Here is a 21,768-nt window from a genome sequence, read left to right on the forward strand (position 1 = left end):
TAGCAGCGTGGCCCTGGGGCCATTGTCTGAGAACCCGTTCTGCAGTCTAGTGTAAACACAAACATAAACGCAAGCGACAAGAGTCCGTTTCGGGTCAGGTCGGGGGTAAAAGTCCCAAAGAGGCTTGTGAGACTAAAACTGTATCGGTGTGCTTTGGTGATAGGGTTTGTTCTCTCCTCTCTCTGGCAGATGTCTGAGTTAAAGTGAGGATTGAGTCAGAGCACCTCAAAGAGTCTTTGAGTGGGGGCTCTTTCAAAGTGCTAAAATCTGTGGTGAGAGAAACTAAGCAGGAGGTAAGTTGAGGACTGGACTAAGTACCTGTGAGCCCACAGACCCTTCTTGTTCTAGAGACAGGTCAGCAGTGCCTGGTGGGGGTCCCTACCCCTGTACGTTTGCATTTTCTCTTTCTTCCTTTCCCCACTCCACCCTCCTTTCCCCCTCCGCCACCCTCCCTCTCCCTCCTCCCTTTTCTCCCTCTCCTGGCCTTTGGCCCTTACCCAGGTGGAAACTGTCCTCTATACTGACTTGCTGGTCTGCCTTCTGGCAGGGTTCAGGGAACACAGCTGAGGGACAACGGGCATGAAAGAGAGATGTCAGACTAGGGTGTAGGTTATTAGGCTTTAGTCCCAGCTGAGTTCCTAAGAGAGTTTTGGATAAAGTCCCCATTTCGAATCTGTTTTCTTAGCTTTATCAAGTCCATAAAGTTTCTAGTTCTAAAAGTTTCTAACTTGCTGAGACCTAATTGACTGGGGTACTACTACTATTTGCATTACTGTCAGATCTCTGAATGGGTTCCTGAACTGTTCAGGGGAAGGACCATAGCTACTTAAATGGTACAAAAGAGCACCTATGCCACACTCCCTATGTCCTCAGAGTTCAGATGGATATAGTCTTAGGCTGTTCACGAGCATCAGTAATTGTGGTAACTCTGCTTCCCCTCAATATTCACCCTAAATTGACAATATGATTCTTCCTCAAACTAATTTTCTTCCTGTAAAAGGATCTGGCATAATTTCTGTGCCTCAGTTTCCTCTTCTCTAAAATGGGAATAATAGTACTTCATAAGATTGTTATGAAGATTCAATGAATTAATACGAAGAGCCTAGAACAGTTCGTGGCATGTAGTACAGTCTAGCAAGTATTACTGGTTATGAGTCATTCCTTAGAAGGCTATGAATTACCATGCACCTTCTGGAAAACAGGGTAACAGACACATCAAGAGCTCAGAACAAATGGTTCTCAGGCCCACATATCCCACTTCTAGAAATCCCAGAAAGATAGAACTTGGACAACTCATATACCATTATATTTATCACAGGATTATTATAATAAAAGTTAGAAATATGAGTGATGAACAAGTTCAAATTAATTATGGTACCCTCTACTTGACTCCTTTCGAGCCATTAGGAGACTATAGCAAATACAAATCTCTGAAAATAGACAAACCTGTGTGCATACAGCATAACTGTGAAAAATGGAGTGCACGCGCTGATGTGTGTGGGCTCTGTAGCATTGTGGGTTTTCCTTTTTCTTTCAAAAAGGAGGAGATCTGTAGCAAATGCTACAGATAGACAAAAAGTGGGAACATAAGATAGTAAGTTTCTTTCCATTTTTTAGGAAGACTTGACTTTAATGATAATTGTCACGTAGCAGTTCTTTTCTGGAATTAGTTGCCTTTAACTTCTGTTTTTAAAATTTATTCAGAAAAAGACACTCCATTAGAGATAAGCAACAGCTATCTACCCAGGGCTGTGGTGTGCCAGACCTTTTTTTGGGGAAGGGGCAACACTCCCTTGTGTTCTGGGCTGAAAGTAGCCTCCATAATCAGTTGGTAGGAATGTGGTGAGTGTTGACCAGCTGTAATAGAGCAAAGGCGGTCTCATACAATCTCTCCTTTTGCTTTCAGATCTTAGGAGAAAAGGACTACTATTCATCCCAAAATGACGAGGCAGGCTGACTGGAATGGAAAAGTACATGTTCTGGAGGTTTAGTTGTTTATTCAAGATGTGTTCATATGTGGTGGTTCCATTTTGGGGGGTGGGAAAGCCTAATTCATTTATATATAGTCCAAGTACCTGAAATAAAGGGGGGAAATCCTATCAAGTGTTAAAACTAGAGTGTCAGAGGGCACCTGGCTGGCTCAGTCAGTGGAGCGTGTGACTCTTGATTTGGGGGTTGTGAGTTGGAGCCCCACATTGGGTGTAGAGATTACTTAAAAATAAAATCTTAAAAAAAAACCAAACTAAAGTGTCAGACAAGAAGTTGACACAACTTTCCCTTGCCTTGTAAATGGAGAACAATTTGGTAAATTACAACGAACTAGAGCGGCTAACATTCTAGGGAGAATGTGATTAAAAACTACCTCCTCAGGCTAAATTTTCATGTGAGAGAGAAACTTTTTTTTTTAAGATTTTATTTATTTATTAGAGAGCATGAGAGAGCATGAGCTAGGGGAGAGGAAGAGGGAGAGGGAGAAGCAGATGAAGAGGGATAGGCAGACTCCCCACTGAACATGGAGCCGGACGTGGGGCTCGATCCCAGGACCCTGAAATCATGACCCAAGCTGAAGGCAGATGCTTAATCAATCAACTGAGCCACCCAGGCACCCCAAGAGAGAAAATTTTATACAGACAAGAACTAGGACTCGTTACTTGATGGAAAAGACCATAAGGTAGAGAAAAGAGGCCCCTTTCTTCAAAGTATGGATGGGTCTCTTGGCAGCTGGTGGCAGTCGGTATTTACTATGCTTGGAACATTAGGCATGATTCAGCCAGGATTGAGTAAGTAGGAAAAGTCTCCTGGTGCTAGTCCATGTCATTTCCCAAGGAGAGAAGGCCCCTTCTCAGTCTTCATCATGGAAAACTTAGGCTTGCCTCCCAGTCCGAGGAAGGGTTGGCTATTAGTTCATCTATTTATGTCCTATTTTATTACATTCCGACTATGGATCAGGCATTGTCTTGGGTACTCGGGGTTCAATAGTGAATCTGAAAGATTAATTCCTTCTCAATGGGCTTTAGAGTTTAGCCAGGAGACAAGCAAGAAAACTATACAGTATATTAGCTGATAAGTTGATACGTTCTATTGAGAAATGTGGTCATTATAGTAGTTTAAAGGTGGTAAGGGAAAGCCTTGTTGAGAAGACACCTGAGAGATAGCCATGCAGCTAGCCAGCAGGGTGAGGAGGCCTCCACCTGTTGAGGCCCTGAGGCAAGGCTGTGCCTGATGTGTTCAAGGAACAGCATGAGACCAGCAGAGTGGAAAAAGGCAGATGATGAGTCTTGGGAATAGTCTGGAGGATAGTACGGCAGAAGGGACCAGATAGTGAGACTAACCAGAGTAGTCTATTCTTCTATCTTTAGATGTGAACGAGTGTGAAATTGGCCTGGAGTTCTGTGATAATGGAGCAGAATGTATGAACAGATTTGGCTCTTACCAGTGTCGCTGCCAAAAGGAGTATGAAGACCATACCCTGCAGCCTGGCATGCTGTCTGTGCACACTCCTCACAAAGGCATTGGTTGCCCAGATGCCCTCTCGTTTGTACGCTTATGAGCTGCCGGGATCTCCTATGAGATCTGTACCATCCTTAGGTCAGGGCTGAGCTCTCAATATGATACCTGTGGCCACAAACACCAAAGCAAACATTCTCTGAAGGATGCCAAGTCCAGAAACTGTTCTAGAACTTGGAACATGGTAGTAAACCATTTACTGTAAGACTCTTCATTGTACTGATTTTTCTTTTGCAAACTTAGCTTCGGAGCACTTCCATGAAGGATGCCATTCCTGACTGATCAGAGTAGGTGTGTGTAGAATTTACCTTGAACATCTGGTTGTCTCGCCAAGGCTCTGTCTGTCATGCCCTTGGTTTAGACATTTTCTTACCAAAGATGAAATTGGGCAGGGTCTTACATGGGTTTGAGTGAGCTTCTTCTGAGCAGGTTCGGCACAGAGCAGTTGGTAATGAACTAGCTGATGCCCTTAGCTTTTTAAAGGAGTTATTGCTGGTGATGGTAATTCACTTGGTGCAGTTACCTCTGAAATAATATGAACTGCCTGGTGCCACCACAGGCAGATCAATAGACATGATTTCTCTTTCTCATCTCGCTGACTTGTTGTGGGACCTTAGTCCTTGTGTCTTGAACACCCTTATGAAACAAAGGGTTCAAATAGATGTCAAAGGTTTTGTCTGTCTTTGACGTAGTAAAGAGAAGGGCCATATGCACCCCAATGTTCATAGCTGCATTGTCCACAATAGCCAAATCATGGAAGGAGCCGAGATGCCCTTCAACAGATGACTGGATTAAGAAGCTGTGGTCCATATATACAATGGAATATTACTCAGCTATCAGAAAGAACGAATTCTCAACATTTGCTGCAACATGGACGGCACTGGAGGAGATAATGCTAAGTGAAATAAGTCAAGCAGAGAAAGACAATTATCATATGATTTCTCTCATCTATGGAACATAAGAACTAGGAGGATCGGTAGGGGAAGAAAGGGATAAAGAAAAGGGGGGTAATCAGAAGGGGGAATGAAACATGAGAGACTATGGACTATGAGAAACAAACTGAAGACTTCAGAGGGGAGGGGGTGGGGGAATGGGATAGACTGGTGATGGGTAGTAAGGAGGGCACGTATTGCATGGTGCACTGGGTGTTATACGCAACTAATGAAGCATCAAACTTTACATCGGAATCTGGGGATGTACTGTATGGTGATTAACATAATATAATAAAAAAAATCAAAAAAAAAAAGGTTTTGTCTGTCTTTGAATATCAGATGTTGAAATTCCAACAAAGATGCTATTGGACTCTAAGGACATGTGGGTGACCTTGCAATGCTGTTCGCATAGTTCTTTGGGTTTTTATGTGTGTGTGTTTCTTAGTTTTTATATTCAAAGGAAGATTGAGTTTGGCACAAAATACAGGCTCAGTATGTATTAACTGAATATCTTATGAATAGGAATCTACTTGTGACCGACAATATGTAATTTTTCTATGTTTTTTCTCTTCCTGTGCCCTCCAAGCATCCAGATAACGCAATGTCTTAGTCTGTTTGGTCTGCTCTTACAGAATACCATAGACTGGGTGACTTACAGACAACAGAAATTGTTCTGGAGGCTGGAAGTCCAAGATCAAGGCACTAGCAGATTCAGTGTCTGGTGGGGACCTGTTTCCTGGTTCTTAGACATCCATCTTCTTGCCGTGTCTTCACATGGTGGAAGGGGCCAAGGTTCTTGGGCCTCTTTTATAAGGATACTCATCCCATTCATGAGGGCTCAACCCTTATGATCCAATCACCTCCCAAAGTTTCCACCTCCTAATACCATCACCTTGAGGGTTAGAATTTCAATATATGAATTTGGAAAGGACATAAACATTCAGTCCATTGCCTGCAGTGACAAGAGTTAAGTTGAAATAAGTTCTATGAGGCAGCCATCTTGAAGTTTCAGGAATCCGGCATCTGTGGATTTTGCTCTAAAGATAGTTTCTAGATGGTATGCAAAATTAGTTACAGTTCTTTGGATCTATAGTAAGTTACATGATGATAGAATACATTTTGGAATACACCTGGCTCTTGTGCTTCTCTTGGTGAACGGCATCAAATTTAACAGTTTCTGTCTTTTTATAAATAGACAAAATTAATTTCTTATATGCCTAAGATGGAAGACTTTTAGTCATTAGCTCATAGGCAATTTAGAATCCACAACGCAAAAGGATGTGGGACATTTTTCAAAGTTAACTCTGTATGTATGATTAGGGTTCTTGAGGGAGCTATATAGCCAAAGTTGGTAACAAGTCTTTACATTACCAGGTTCATTTTGTTCCAAGTCTGACTTTGCCTTTGATAAAATATTAGCCGTCAGTTCATTTGTTTATTCTCTCAAAAAATAAGTACCTACTGATGTGCCAGGCAATATGCTAGGGACCAGGGATAAGAATAGATAAATCTCTGAAGGTGCTTTTGAGAGTCCGTTAGATAATGGAATATAAGCCTGTCATTTGGTTCTTTTTTTTTTTTTTTTTAATGTTTCTTTGTATTTCAGGAGTTGACTTACCCTTTAATTTCCTGGACCTTCTGGTTGGAGTTGCTGTGTTCACTGCAGTCTTGCTCATGTTGGCTGTTGGCTTCATCTGGCTCTTGACTAGAACCCACATTAAGAAAATTCTCTGGGTCAGAACATGGCACCACAGCCTGCCTATAGCACCTGCTTTTGACGTGATGGCCCTCTGCAGATACCTTCCCTTCAACCCTTCCCAGCCTAAGTCTCATGCCAAGGTTCCAGATGGTGCTCAAGGCAAGAATGTTCCTCAAAACAGGAACCCACAGGTGTGGGTGGAGCAATCCGAGAGGCTCTGGGGTAGCTGCTGCCTCTAGAAAGGAGGGTGGGAGGAGACTTGTCCTTCGGAGGTAAAAACCTCACTGTGCCATCAAATCAAACACTCATGAATTTAGGAAGAACTGCCTTGAATCTGATTCTGCCTGTCACTTCTGTTCTCTATGATTCCACTGTGTTGTGGTTCCTGAATCTCCCTGGGGGAGAAGGCCTCTGTGTTTGGTGGTGGTGGTGGGGGTCTTACATCGGGACTCAACCTCTAATCTCAGCCAAGGGCTGAGGTAGACTTCTGGAGACCCAGACACTTCAGGTGACGTGTGTGGTCCACAGGAGGTGTGCAGGGGGTCAGGACGCACATGGTACCAACTTAAAAAGTTGAGTTTATCAATGGACAGACTAGGGAACTATTAACATGGCCTAAAAAACTAAACCTCAGCACTTTTCTCCCTTTTTAGGTAAAAAGAAACTCCTTTAAAAGTAGAGGATGAAAACTCTTGATTCTTTTTCCTTCATACTTGGTTGTATTTTATTGGATTATGAATTTGTTATTATGGAGACATTCTGTATTCTGTTCTATTTCTACCACCCTGTGTGCCAGGTTGATATTAGGGCCCTATAGCTTGACCCCAAATGAAAAAGAAACCCTTTTGTATATTAAAAGAAATAGAACTCTGTGGATCATCTTTTTTAAATCTACCACTAGTGTTTGGCTCTTAATCTTTTAAAAATGAGGTGGTCAGCTTTTGTTTTAAAGGTTCCCAGACAATGAAGCACCTGGGTGGCTCAGTCGGTTAAGTGTCTGCCTTTGGCTCAGGTCATGATCCCAGCGTCCTAGGATGGAGCCCCACGTCAGGCTCCCTGCTCAGCGGGGAGTCTGCTTTTCCCTCTCCCTCTGCTTCTCCCCTGGCTTGCGCTCTCTCTCTCTTTCTGTCAAAAAAAAAAAAAAAATTCCCAAACCTAACTCCAATGCTGGAGTTGCCCCATACACAACACAAAGCAATTCTCAGGCACCTGAGGGCATCAGAGAATCCAGTGAATTCTGACACTACTTAACCTGGGAGATGCCATCAGATTCCACAGGTTAAGGGTTCAGTCCTACAGATTGCTGCCCACCCCCCACTTCAGACACCAGGCAAAAGCCCCAGGCTGTGACCTGTGCTTCTGACTAACTGGTTACAGGTTGGAGGTTCCAGTGATCTCCTCCTTAGGTTTGATTAATTTGCTAGAACTGCTCACAGAACTCAGGGAAATGTCTTATTTACATTTGCCAGTTTATTAAAGGATATGATAAGAATATAAGTCAACAGCCAGATGAAGAGTTTCGTAGGGCCAGGCCCTAAACAAAGGAAGTTCTGCCCTCATGGACCTTGGGGCGTGGCTTGATGGCACATGGAAGCATTCTGGTTTCCCAAGTGTGGAGGCTCTCCAAAAAGGACCAAAAGCTGTCCCTTTGGGTTTTTTTTTTCTTTAATTAACATATAACGTATTATTTATTTCAGAGGTACAGGTCTTTGATTCATCAGTCTTAAACAACACACAGCACTCACCACAACACATACCCTCCCCAATGCCCATCACCCTTGGGTTTTTTTGGAGGCTCCATTACATAGTCATGATTGAGTCATTGGGCTTTGGCTGATTCAGCCTCCAGCCCCTTTTCCTTCCCCGGGGGTGGGGGCGGGAGGGTGGGGATGGGAGGTAGGACTGATCATTCCAACTCCCTAATCACACGGTTGGTCCTCCTGGCAACCAACCCCTGCCCTTGGGCGGGGTCTGAAAGTTACCTCATTAATAACAAGATGCCCATTTTCCCTTTACCTCCCTGAAGCATTTTCAGGAACTGTGGGCACCTATTTTCAATAAGCTGTGCAACCATCATCACAATCCAATTTTACAACACTGTCATCACCCCGAAAAGATCCCTTCTGCATATATTGTAGTCATTCTCTCTTTCCACCTTCAGTCCCAGGCAACCACTAACCTTTCCATTTCTGTGGGTTTACCTCTTGAGATTTCATATAACTGGGATTGTATAATATGTGGTCTTTTGTGTCTGATTTCACTTAGTATAATGTTTTTGAGGTTCTTGCATATTGTAGCATGTCAGTAATCTGCCTTTTTATTGCTGAATAATATTTCATTGTATTTACCACATTTTCATTCACTGTTGATGAACACACAAATTATTTCCAGGTTTTGGCTATTATAAATAATATAGCTATGAACATGTCTTTGGACATAAATGTTCACTTACTTTTTTTTTTTTAGAGAGGGAGAGCACACATGAGCAGGGTGGGGGTGCAGAGGGAGGAAGGGGGAGAGAGAGAATCTTAGGCAGGCTCCCTGCTCAGCACGAGTCTGAAGCAGGGCTTGATCTCACGACCTTGAGATCATGACCTGAGAGGAAATCAAGAGTTGGATGCTGAGTGGAACCGACTGAGCCACCTAGGCACCCCATAAATGTTCACTTATCTTGGATGGATTTCTGGGAGTCAAATTGTTGGGTCATATGGTAATTTTTGTTTAACTTTTAAAGAAACTGCCAAATTATTTTCCAGAAGTTGTCACACCATTTTACCATCCCACCAGCAATGTATGAGGATTCCAGTTTTCCCACATCCTTGCCAAAGTTTGTTAGTGTCTTCTATTATAGCCATCCTAGTGGGTGTGAAGTGGTATCTCATTGTGGTTTTAATGATTCCTACCCTTCCTAATGCTACGGACAGATTATCTTTCATGTGCTTATTAGTCATTCATTTATTTTCCCTGGTGAAATGTCTCTTTGGCCATTGCTTCTTAAAATCCCAAGAGAGGGAGATTATAAACTTCCCCTGGGGGTAGAGGAGGGGTCTTTCTAGTTTTTTAACTGCCTGATCTCAACTGCCTAACACAAGAGTTGAGAGTAGAAGGCCATGTGCTAGTTTCTGACTGCTGCTGTAACCAATTATTACAAACCCGATGGTTTAAAACAACACATGTTTATTCTCTTACAGTTCTGGAAATCAGAAGTCTGAAATCCATTTCACCGGGTCAAAATCAAGGTATCAAGAGAGCTGCCAGGGGAACATCCATTTACTTGCCTTTTCCAGTTTTTAGAGCTGCATTCTTTGGCCTCTGGCCCCTTACCCATCTTCAAAGTAAGCAGTAACCTCTGAAATCCCCTCCCTCCCCCCTGTTCCTTTGTAATACCGCTTTCTTTCTCTTCTGTAGTAAAATCTCCCTCTGCCTCCCTCTTGTAAGGATGCTTGTGATTACATTTAAGACTCACCTGAGTAATCCAGGATTATCTCCCCATCTCAACCCCCTTAATTTAATCACTCTTGCAAAATCCCTTTTGCCATTTAAAGTAACATTCACAGGGGCGCCTGGGTGGCACAGCGGTTAAGCGGCGCCTTCGGCTCAGGGCGTGATCCCGGCGTTATGGGATCGAGCCCCACATCAGGCTCCTCCGCTGTGAGCCTGTTTCTTCCTCTCCCACTCCCCCTGCTTGTGTTCCCTCTCTCGCTGGCTGTCTCTATCTCTGTCGAATAAATAAATAAAATCTTTAAAAAAAAATAAAAAATAAAGTAACATTCACAGGTTCCAAGGATTAGGACCTGGATATCTTTAGGGGCCGGGATTGAGCCATCCCCCCACCCCCTCCAGTCCATAACCACCACGGCTTCACCAGCGCATGCCCTGGAGTTGGCGGCTCCTGAGGAAGACCTGACCAGGGAAGCTTTTGGAAGCACAGGTAGGTCTTGGAGGGATATCAGAGCTATTTATACGACAGACCTCTTACTTTCATCTCCTTCTAGAACTTTTGAAGAGTTGACAGCATTTTAGAGCTGAGAAGGGCTGAGGCAGCCAGTACTACTGCTAGAGGGTGTTGGGGACGGAATTCGAACTCGGGGCTTCTGATGCCCAGGTCTCTCCCTCCCCCCGCTTCCCCCCACCTGTCCTCCAGGCGTGGTGGTGGGACTGTGGCTGCCCTGAGAGCTGCCCCTCGCAGGTAGCCCGCCCAGTCCAGGCGGCAGCCCTGCTGCGTCCTCGCATGCGGCCAGCAGGGGGCAGCATCCCCCGCGCAAACGGTCGCCAGGCCGCCGCCGCCGAGAGGTGGGACTGCGCGCTTCTCCGCGTTTCTTCTAGCCACGGGCAGTTCTGTTCACGTTGCTGCGTCGCCGTCTGAGCCACGCGGCGCTCTACGTCGCTGACCCGTCTGGCTTCTAACCCTAGAGAAGGCAGAGAACCGTTATGGGGCGTGGCAACCAGTGAGTGGCCAGCTGGAGGGCCGCGAGGGCAGGGGCTTCCTCCCCACCTGGGCCAGGAGGAAGGGCGCCCCTGCCTGGAAGCTGGAGCAAGGGAGGGTGTGCGCCTGGGTGTGGTGGTGCCCCCGCGAACAAAGACAGAAGGGTCGGAGACGTCAGTTTCTTGGAGAAGGACGTCCTGACAGCTGCGGGCTGTTGCATTTCTCACCGGGCACAGCAGATCCCCGGCCAGTTTGGTTCCGAAGTCCCGAAGGTTCCAGGTGGCAGAGCTGCCATCTCTTACTGCCTGTCCCTTCTGTTGTAGCTGTCCTCTTGGGTTCGAAGTGGTATCTCACTGTGGTTTTAATGAGATAGGTGGGAGTGTGGACAGGCTGCTGGGATGCCCAGGGCTGAGCTAGCCCAGTGGGAACTTCTTAGCCCTGGGGCCCAGGAGGAGGCTGCTGTAAGCTTTTGCTACTAGGCTCTGAGCCAAGCTTGTGATTAAGGCCTTAATCTTATTGGCTTCTTTCCCACTTATTTGTGGCCTTACCGGAGGGGTTGCTCCCCAGCAGCCTCTGGCTGATCAGGGCTTTGCCACTGCTAAGGAGCTAAGACCTTCATTTCTTGCACCAGCATTTTCCCTGTGGTTTATTTCTGTAACATCTGCCAAGACAGATTAGAGCCCAGATCTGGTGTCAGAAAAAGACCTGGTTGTTAGATCCGACTTTGCCGCTTACTAGCTGTGAGAGGATGGGGAAGTTTCCTCACCCTTTTATGTCTCTGTCTTCTCCTCTGTTAAATGGGGATGCTAACAGAACTTACTGCATAGGGCTATTGTGAGGACTCTGTTAGTACTTGCAAGATGCTAAGGTTAGAACTCAAGGCTTTTAAAACCCCATCTCTTGGTTTGGGCATCCCAGGAGGGCATCTGACAGGTGAAGTTATTTATGTGTCTGAAGGCCTGGTGAGCATACACTGCAGGATAGGTAATACAGCCCGGCCGAGCTGGTGAGCAGCATGCAGCAGGGTAGGCCCTCACGGGATAAGACCATCATGCTTTGGTGCAGCTCAGAGATCATCCATCTCCAGTAGTTCACCCCGCTCATGAGGGGGCAACCTCCGTTATCGTAGGAACCAGAGCACCTGGGTTCAATCCCAGCCCAAGATGGACCAGCTGTGCGGCCTTGGGCACGTGACTTCACCTCTGTGGGGATTGGTTTCCTCATCTGCAAAATGGGTGTCACATAACCTCCTGTCTTGACACATCATAAAGATCAAGAGGTAAAATGTGTGAGGCTGCTAAGCCAGCCACGTGGCCCTCAGCAGCCTGGCACCGATGGTCCAGATGATGAACACTTGGATTGTGATACTAAGGCCGGAAGATGTTTAGAATAGAAAACCCAGGATAAGCTGGGCCTTTTGAAGAGGTTTTTCCGACTGCTGGTCAACATGCTCATGTCTGCAGCAAACTCGGGGCCAGGATGGTGCTTTTAGCATTCCTGGGTATGTGTGAGCATGACTGCTGACCCAGAGTCCCTTTCAAGACACTGCCAACATGGAATCCTGCAGTTTGAGGAGAAACTAAGTTCTGGTTTTGAAGTAAACTTAACCTTAGTTTTTACAGAAAATGCACATCCTGTGATAAATTAAGCTGCTATGAACATTCATGTACAACTGCATAAACTTCACAGATGAATATCTAGGGGGTGTAACCTGGAGGCCCTGTGGTTTCCCTACTTGTAGAATTTCTGATTGAAAATTGTAAGCGTGTTGAAGCTTTGCTTCCCTAATGAAATCAGATGTGACAGTAGGGAGAATGTCACAGGTATCATTGGGTTTTGTCAATAGGTTTTTGTGAACAATAGGATATCTGTGTGTTGGGGGATGGGAGCTAGGGCACACCAGCTCTTAGGACATCTATAGCTGTGGAGAAGCAGGGCCTTGGCATGACCCCTCAGCAGCCCCTTATTGTATATCACTGAAATCTGTATCACTTTGGGTGTAAGGGGGTTTGGGAACTTCCTTATTGTCCCCATTGGTTGGAGGTAAGTTACTCAGAATTTAGAAGGCTTCTACTGCAGATTGCCTTTGGGTCATAGACACATGGCATTCAGGCAGTGAGCATGTTTCTGCTTCCTGACTAGTTCTCTTGACCAAGTCACTATGTGGAACATAAACGTTCTCATTGAGTTCATTTTCCAGCGTGTCCCAACAAGAGACTTCTGTAAGCAGTCAACCAGGGCTAACACTTCATTTCCACAAACAATGCCAAAACCGCTTTACACACTAACAAACTTACAAAACAAACTGTACTGCTTAATTGAATTTTCGTGTGGTCTGCAAAAACTCCTAACCAGAGGCGGAAAGAGAATGTTCAGTCAGCCCCAATGTCATTGTAATATTTTAAAAATGTCGTCTTGCCATAAACATTGTTGAGTACTAGATTTTTTTTTTTTTTCCCAGTAAAGCTTTTCCGTATGGGGTGCAGCTGCCCCTCTCCAGTCTCCTTGACTCTGGGCACTACCATTAGCTTGCAGAACTCTGTGTCCCAACACCTCCCTCTCTGCTGGAGGCCACCTCACACCCAGATGTGAATAGGTTTTACCTTCCACCAGCACTGCTGCATCAAGGTTCTTAACTGTCTGTCTTTCGTGGGAGAAATGAGTCCTTAGAGTCAAAGGGAACTCCCTTATTCTTAGGTCATTCTTCTAGCATAATTATAAGCTGTGTGTGCAATTGTGTGACTTTGCGCTTCTTTCTTTCCTTCTTTTCCTTCTTTCTTTCATTTATTTTAGAGAACGAGACCTCAAGCAAGTGGGAGAAGGGACAGAGGGACAAAATCTCCCCGCTGAGTGCAGGACCCAATCTCACCACCCACGAGATCATGACTGGAGCTGAAACCAAGAGTCAGATGCTTAACCTACTGAACCACCCAGGAACCCCTGCCTCATTCAATTCTATCTTTCATTTGCTAAAAACACCTGCTAAGGCTCTTGGGTGGGGGCAGGGAATGGAACAGTCCCTACTTCCAGCTGGTGTTGGAGATGGGCTCTAAAATGACTAGCCAAGTTGTAGAAGAGAAAGCAGGTAATTATGGCTGGGGGTGTAGGGACAGCTTTATAGAGGAAGAAACCCTTGAAAGATGGAGCTTTGAGGGCAGACTGAGATTCAGAGCTATCAACTAGTGAGTACTGATTTCCCACAAAGGAACTACGTCCTGGGGTCTCTGGCTAGCCTCTCGGACTCCTGTAGACCTATAGGTCTCCTCAACTTGTTGATTTCCTGGAGTCTGGGAAAACTCAAAGTACACTGGACTCTGCTCTCTGTATACAAATATGCTCAAATGAGCTTTGGTCTGGCTGGGATTTAAAGTGGCCAGGCCAGGAAAGGGGAAATGGAGGTGAGAGTGACCTCTGACCCCTGAACAGACAGCAGAGTGTGCCCTTATCCACAGGTTCTGCCACTTCAGCTCCCCCAAGCTGAAGTGCTGGTGCTGGTTCCCTGGAGGCAGGTGTCCTGCTTGGCCACCCCGGCCTGGTCAGTGGGAGAAGCCCAGCCTCTTCTGCTGGCCTATCTTATAATAACAGGTACGGAGTGCCAGAAAATGTGGCCTCCTCTTTACTGGGCCCAAGGAACCTGGCTTGCTCAGGGAAATGCTGTCAGGTAACCCAGAGGTGACCAAGTGCACTGTTAGTTGAAGTATGGCCCAGGCCTGAGAATGGCCCAGAGTTCCTTGGAGGTATTTGTTACAGGCATGTCCCGGAATCTACTTCCAGGTGCCCTGTACCCCATCTCTGGAATGGTCCTGGGATCTACTGTGTCAGTTTCTCTGGGTGATTCAGATAGAAAACCTCTGAGCCCACCCTCCTTTTGCATCCAGTGAGTGGACCGGAGTCCGATAGGTGAAGGGATTGGTGTAGACACTCTGGCTGAGCTAGGAAGAGACCCCCAGGACCACTCCTAGTCCAGTGCTTGTCGCCACACTCAACACTGTTGGTTTTACCTGCACAGCCTCTCGCTGTGAAGACCTGGAGTCCAGGTCCTCGACATTTGGCCTGGTAGCCAGATCAGTGGGCTGACAGTTGCTGTAAGAGCAGAGAACCCAGGAGTTGGAAACTGAAGCCTGAAACTGGCTCCTGAAAGCTGTTTTACAGTTTTTGTAGCCTGTAGTTTTCTTATGAACAATCCCCTCTGCCCAGTCCTCCCACATGTCCAGCTCCCAGCCCTCAGTCCTGGCCCCAGCCCTACTTGAACGCACATCTTCATAAACACCCACACTGTGCTGCGGTCCCCCTTCTGCTGCCTTCTGCCCCCTGCATCAAAAAGAGAACAAAGATGGGAGCACCTGGGTGGCTCAGTTGGTTAAGCATCTGACTCTTGATTTTTTGGCTCAGGTCATGATCTCAGGGTTGTGAGATGAAGCCCTGCATCGGCCCCAGCGCTCAGTGAGAAGTCTGCATGTCCCTCTCCCTCCCCTGCTGCCCCTTCCCCGCCTCAAATAAATAAAACCTTTTAAAAAGTGAACAAAGATGAATGAAGAACATATTGGCACAGGGAAAGCCCTGAAACTGGCATCATAAGACTTGAGTTGCAGCTCTGTGTGAACTTAAGTCCCTGACCTTCTCTCCGTCCTGTACAAGACAGCATTTAGTATGTTTGTCCCTCTGGCTTCCTCTTCTAGCTTGGTTACTCCACCCCCAGCCCGGAAAAGACAGGAGAGACAAACCAACCCCTCCCACTTCACCGTGGGGACCCTGGTTTTGCTCACAGTTGTATTCCCAGTAGCTTGCACCGTGGTGCCACGTAGAAGGTGACCAGTAAATATTTATTGTATTATGAACAAATGTGGACTTAGAGGCACAGAGCCGCTAGTAATTAGGGAAGCACTTGAGCTTCCAGCTGCGCTCCCTACCAGCGAGTTCAGTAAACTTCCGTGAATAGCTTTGCGCTTGATGGTCTGCTGGGAACCAATAAAACCCTAGAACATGGAGTTGGCCGTTTCATCTGTCAAATGATGGGCCTGATAAGATGGGCCCTTCTTTCTCTGCCTTTTCTCTCAAACTTTGTCCCTTCCCCTCCCATCAGTTAGCCTCAGGCTTATGCCCCAGGGTGGGTGTCTGCTCTTCTGAGCCCCTGCCCCTCAGGGAAACCCAGCCCACTCTTCCTCCCTTGTTCGTAGATTGAGGTATGTGCGCAGCCTAAGTACCTTTCAGGCTGGGAAAAAGGAAAGAAGCCAGACATTTTTGGATCTAGCTCCTTCTCTTGATACACATGACCTCTTCAATCTTCCAGGACCAGGGGGTCCGCAGTACTTGCTGAACACCAGACCCTGCCCTAAGCAGTCTGGAGGAATCAGATCGGACACACGGTTCCTGCTAGAAGCCAACCGTGTGTCTGGGGGAGGAGCCCACACATGGAAGATGGAGGGACGACACGTGGTGTCACGGGTCAGCACATGGTTCACTCCTCAGTGAGGAGAATAAAGAACTTAGCGTCAGAGGTGGAGCTTTGGCGCCTGAGTTCTGACCCCGTGCTAAGGAGCAGTAGGACCTTGGGCAAGTTATCTTATAGATATGAGCCATAGTGCTGTTCTCTATCAAGGGTGTAAAACAGGGACCCTCATGAAACGCACAGTCCCCTTTAGACCCACATCACAGTAATAGCTGCTGCAGACAACATGCATGGGGGGGGGTGTAAACTCCATGGTCGGAAATCAGAGGAGAAAAATGACATTTGCATAGTCTCGAAGTGTCTCCCCCAAGGCACTCACGAATTGCGAAGAAGAGAGAAAGAGGAACTTTTACTGTGGAGAAACCTGGTCGACATCACCTTCATCAAGGGCTCAAGGTTAACGTGACCTGGAAGTTAAGCAATCAGCATCACGAACCCCCTGGAATGGTGCTCTGAGAAGGACACAGCATCGCTTCAGGGGTATCCTTGCCACAAGCACATAACCTCAACCATGCATGAGACAAACATCAGACTAACCCAGATTAAGAGACTTTCTACAGAATAATCAGCACCCATCAAAAAAGGCAAGGTCATTGGGGCGCCTGGGTGGCAGAGCGGTTAAGCGTCTGCCTTCGGCTCAGGGCGTGATCCCGGCGTTATGGGATCGAGCCTCACATCAGGCTCCTCCACCATGAGCCTGCTTCTTCCTCTCCCACTCCCCCTGCTTGTGTTCCCTCTCTCGCTGGCTGTCTCTATCTCTGTCAAATAAACAAATAAAATCTTTAAAAAAAAAAAAGGCAAGGTCACGAAAAATGATGAAAGATTAAGGAACTGTTTACAGATTGGAGAACAAGAAGACACAACAACTAAATTTGGAATCCTTGACCAGAAAGAGGGCATTGGGGAGAAAAAAATATATAATTGTACTATGGTTGTGTAAGATGTTAATATTAGGGGAAGCTGGGTGAGGGGTACACAGAGCTGTCTGTACTATTTTTGCAATTTTCCGTATGTCTAAAGTTTGTTTGTTTGTTTTTTAAGTGACTGAGAGTCTTATGAAGAATAAAAAAGATGATGGCTCGGTGGTGCTTAGCACTATTGGCACAGGGCTCAAAAAGTTTTAACCTCTATCGTTGTTTGGTTTGACAAACGCTAAGGATGGCAGGTAGAGAAAAGGGCAATTCACTTTTCAAAGCAGGAGGATTTGCCTGAGCAGAGACCTAAAGTATAAGGAACATTTGGGAGACACAGCAGACCAGACAGTCCAAAGCAGAAGGCTTAAAAAAATGTCTTTTTCCCGATAGACGAGTAGTGGGAAATGAGACAGGAAAGGCCTCAAATGCCAAACTGGAGAACCAACTTCAGCTACAGAAAAGGCAGTAAGAGGTAGCTATGTAAAGAAGTAGCACTATCACCTAAGAAGTTCCTGTGTTTCAGAAAGGCCCACGCTCTCCCCTGCAGAGCTGATCAGTCATTAACAAAGGACAAAGGGCCCAACGGAGAGGGGGAACCTTCTGAGGAGCTGGCTAAGTCTGGAACATAAAGGTCTGTACCTGTGGGGAGAGTGAAGGAAAATGCAGCCCGTAGGACGGGGTGGCAGAGGGTGGAGGCCCAGGGACTCTGGTTGGTGTTCTGGAGTGACAAGACTCTGAAAGCAGGTGGAACCTCCCGGGGGGCCCCAGGAAGCTGCCCATCCTGAGGGGAGATCCAGACTGAGCTTGTTTGCTGCTGCTGCTTGGTCCCAGATGCTGAAATGCAGCAGGGAAAGAAAGGATGCTGGGAAGCCATCCAGGAACATTCAGTGTCTGCTGGGAAGTCAAACCAAATGCAACAGGAATGTGACTTGCTGTGTTCAGGGAGGCGGGAGGCCTGGCAGCCTGGCCACACGAGGAGGCTCCAGTTCAAGCTCACTGTAACAGGTGACAGGGATCAGTCCTGTCCAGAACTTCCCGATGCACCTGGAGGGGCAGCCCCCCCATCCTCCCTGAGCTGGCACAGGTGGCCCTGGAGGCCTCAGGAAGCAGCCAGCTTGAGGGTTCAGCATTCAGGGCAGAGTGAGCTAACCAGAGGACTTGGGGTTACAGACTAATAGGGGCTCCCTACTTAAGTACAATTGAGGGCCTTTGTTCAAGGCCATCCCGTCCTGTCCCCTCTGAGAGGAAGGGCTCCAGCAGTGGACAGTTAAAGCAAACAGGATCTGAATGTGACTTGCTATGTGTGGTTGAAGGTGTGGGTGGCTCAGGGGCTCAGCTGCGTGTGGGAACCACGGAGAGTGTCTAGCTAGTGTTCCTGATCCTGGGGACTCCTTTTTAAAATCCCAGGGCCAGGGCCTCAGCCCCTAGATGTTCCAATTTAATAGATTCCAGGTGAGGATCAGGAATGGGTTTTAAGTTTTAAGATACTAGTAGTTTCATTTTTTTAAAACTTTTTATTCAGAAAAATAGTTGAGTGAACAGAATAACCTCCTCCCTCCATTTGCCCAGCATCCCACTTAAACAATGTACAAGTCTTGGCCAGTTTTGGGACAGCACTCCCTCCGTTGACTTCCCCAACACCCAGCTCCCTGGATTACTTGGAAGCAATTTCAGAAATCAGAAGCTCACGATCAAGGCGCCCCAGGTCGTCCCTGTGGGCAGAGTTGAGACCCCTGGACCTAGTCCAAGGCCTTCATTGTACAGATAAGCAAACTGAACCGTGGCCCACAGAGGAGATAGGACTTAGAAAATTCCCATGAAAAGGTCCCTTCCTACTTTAACATTCTATGGACGCATGAACTTGGAAGCATCATAGAGACTTCTGGAGTATTCTTATCAAAACACTTCTGGAAAGCTTCATCCTGGTGCCAAGCCAAGGACTCCCCGAGGCAGAATGGGCCTCTGCCCCAGGTGCCAGCTGAAGGCTTACCTTCTTCCGGTTCCTGGCAGAGTGCTGTCTCACTTTGTTCTGCTTAGTCTCCTTGCAGGCTCTTCATTAATGGCCCACCTTGGAGCCTCTCAAGCTCTCAGCCCTGTGGCTCAAACTCAGTGGTTCTCTTTTCTGCCTGCAGGACTAGGTGGGGCTGTGAGGACTCAGGGCTGGGAGAAGGGGGGAGTTTCTGGCCCACTGGGCTCCCCCACCAGTGGAGGCACGGAGGCCATGTGTTCCCAGAGGCTCCCATGCCCGCAAGGGCCAGGTGGCTGGGCCTCAGGCAGCGAGGAGTTTCACTGGGGCCTGCAGGCAGTGACAGGTGTGTCTGCCCGCTGCTGAGCTTCCACATGCATGCCTGCTGTCTTTTCTAGTCAGAGAGCAGGTGCTCACTGTGAAAACAGGTGTTTGTGACTTGGGACCTCTTTAAGAGGAACTGAATTCTCAGCACCGTGGTGGTCGGCTGGGTCTGGCTCTGAAGTGTTGGGGCCCCTGGTGTTTAACAGCAGCCTCAGAGCTGGGGAGACTTGGACTTGAAGCGGTTTTGGGCAGTGTGTAAGGGCTAGAGTTATTTCCTTTCCTGCCTTTATGACAGTTCATTTCCACTTCATACCTGGCCGAGGTGGATTCCAGCTCTGGTGTTCTTCCACGCGATTCGGTGAAGACAGCCGGCCCCATCACCTCCCTTCTCTGAAAGCAGCTCCTGCTAGCGCAGAGGCTGCATGGGGTGGACGTGAGGGGTGTGTCAGCACATTCGCACCGGCTCTTGCCCTGCCAGGGTTTCTGGGAGGGACGAAAGAACCCCTCAAATGAAAGAATTATTTGACATTTAATCGAAAGTCCAGAGGATGGTCATTTGTCACCTTAAACAACCAGTGGCTTCCAGTGGGACTACAAGTGGGGCCCCGACTTAGGTTGTTCCTGAGTTTGTCGCTGCCATGTTTAATCTCTAGATTGCCGGGTAGAACTGGTGTGTAGGTGCGTGTGGGTGCTGGGGGTGGACGGTTGTCAGGAGACCATTCATCCCAGGCACACCTGTGAACACGGGAGAACTAGGGAGTGAAATGTTCCGGTCCAGCTGATGAGACGGAACAGGCCCGTACACATGGGAGAGATCCAGAGATGCTGCCATTCCTGTGTGCCGGCAAATCTGACCTCGAGGACTGGAGCTCACTGAGTGTGGCTGCTGGAGAGCTGAGCAAAGGGGCCATCAGATGCAGGAGGGGACTCGCTGCAGGAGGCCAGGGGAATCTGACGGAGCGAAATGTCATCCTTGCAATAGAACAGGAGGCAACCTAGGAGCCCCACACCCCATTCCTGGATGTGGACCATGGGGTCAGCCAGAGCAGGCAGCCAACTGCTTTACCTTTGTTAAGGCAGCCCTGGAGGGCCAAACCAAAGAACACCTTTATTGTTCCAGAAAATGTACAAATGCACTTTGTTATGTCAGGCACACTTAATTTTTAATCTGTGTATGTTATAAGGCAACTTTATTTATTTAAAATATTTTTATTTGAGAGAGAGCATGGGGGTGGCACAGGGAGAGGGAGAAGCAGACACCCCGCTGAGCAGGGAGCCCTGATGTGGGGCTCGATCCGAGGACCCTGAGATCATGACCTGAGCTTAACCGACTGAGCCACCCAGGCACCCCCAGGCAACTTTTAATATACAAGAGTGAACTTCTCTAAATTGGCTACTGGCATATTCCAGCCTCAGGCTAGGCCCAGTAGAAGTGGTTGGGCTTGTAGAGACTGCTAAGCTCTTCTTCCCTCAAAATGGGCCCAGAGTCAGGTGATGTGGTGAGCAAGGCAGGGAGGGCACATGTGATCTGGGGAAGTGAGAACTTTGCCAGGGCTTTTATCTTCATTATCAAGCTGTGCAGACTAATTTAGCTTCTTGCTTAGGTCCTTTTCAGTTCCTTCCTTCCCTCTCTCTCTCCCTCCTTCCTGCCTACCTTCCTCCCTTCCCCCCTTTTTTCCTTTCCTTTTTCTTTCTTTCTCTAAAAATCCAGAGATTGAATTGCTCTGAAATATGGAAACATTCAATGGTGTTGGAAAATTAGGATTTCTTCTCATTTTCGGAGCTCTTTCTAAGGAATTTTATTTTAAGAAAACAAAAATTAAAGGTGATGGTTATTCAGTCTGCCTGTTGCCTGTTGCCAGGTGATGGGAGGCAAATCACTTTGGAGACTCTCCAGCTGTTCTGAGTGTAGTTGAGGTCAGGGAGACAGAAGGAAGTAGCACATTCCTGGCTCCTGAGAATAAGAAAATGTACAAGGAGGCCCAGGTGGATTTTCTGTTGGCTGACACTTCATGGTCTCTGGGAAGAGGCGGTGTCTGGTGCCCTAGAAGCAGGCTGTCTCCTGGCTGTCAGCCACCCAGCCAGCCTGGGTCCTGCTGACTGGCTGCAAGTCTGTCTCAAGGTGTTCTATCTCTTTCCCATCCCCTGCCCTTGAGAAAGTCCAGCCCTAAGGACCTCCACCTTTGTGTCCTGATGTTCTCAGTGCCTTGAATATATTCTTCAAGAGTGTGTCCTCTCCTTTCCCTCCCTGGTCTCTAAAACAAGGTCACCTCGTGGGTGGCTCCTTCTCCCTGGCCTCTGAGCTCTAGGAAGTTGCCCCTAGAGTGGATTTGTTTCCCTTAGGCACAATTAGGTCTTATTAGTCAGATTCTCCCACCACACTGACCACCTCTGGGTGGGGGACACTTTTTCTCTCTACTCTGAGCACTTCTCTCCCTGCTTCTCTACCCCCAGGATTTCATTCCAAGGCCCTGAGACCTCTCTCCCAGCTCACCAGATTCTAGAGTCGGCTCTGGAGAGATGGACATTTAAATTGCCACAAAAACAACAA

The 21,768-nt window shown here is 47.3% G+C and overlaps 1 protein-coding gene across 9 annotated transcripts in view; it reads left to right on the top strand.

Annotated features, from left to right (window-relative positions):
- The window catches only part of LOC105238736, a 254,903-nt gene that overhangs the window by 90,806 nt on the left and 142,329 nt on the right, over positions 1 to 21,768 (top strand). The window contains exons 8-11 of one of the 9 annotated variants that reach the window (XM_034659204.1): positions 6,046 to 6,297; positions 9,330 to 9,473; positions 9,916 to 10,069; positions 13,358 to 16,581. In XM_034659204.1, coding sequence (XP_034515095.1) covers positions 6,046 to 6,297; positions 9,330 to 9,473; positions 9,916 to 9,929 — 410 coding nt within the window. In that variant the 3' untranslated portion in view covers positions 9,930 to 10,069; positions 13,358 to 16,581. The other 8 variants (XM_034659207.1, XM_034659210.1, XM_034659209.1 and 5 more) reach the window with 8 other exon arrangements.

This window comes from Ailuropoda melanoleuca, chromosome 4 (genome assembly GCF_002007445.2).
Source record: "Ailuropoda melanoleuca isolate Jingjing chromosome 4, ASM200744v2, whole genome shotgun sequence".
Taxonomy (NCBI): Eukaryota; Metazoa; Chordata; class Mammalia; order Carnivora; family Ursidae; genus Ailuropoda; species Ailuropoda melanoleuca.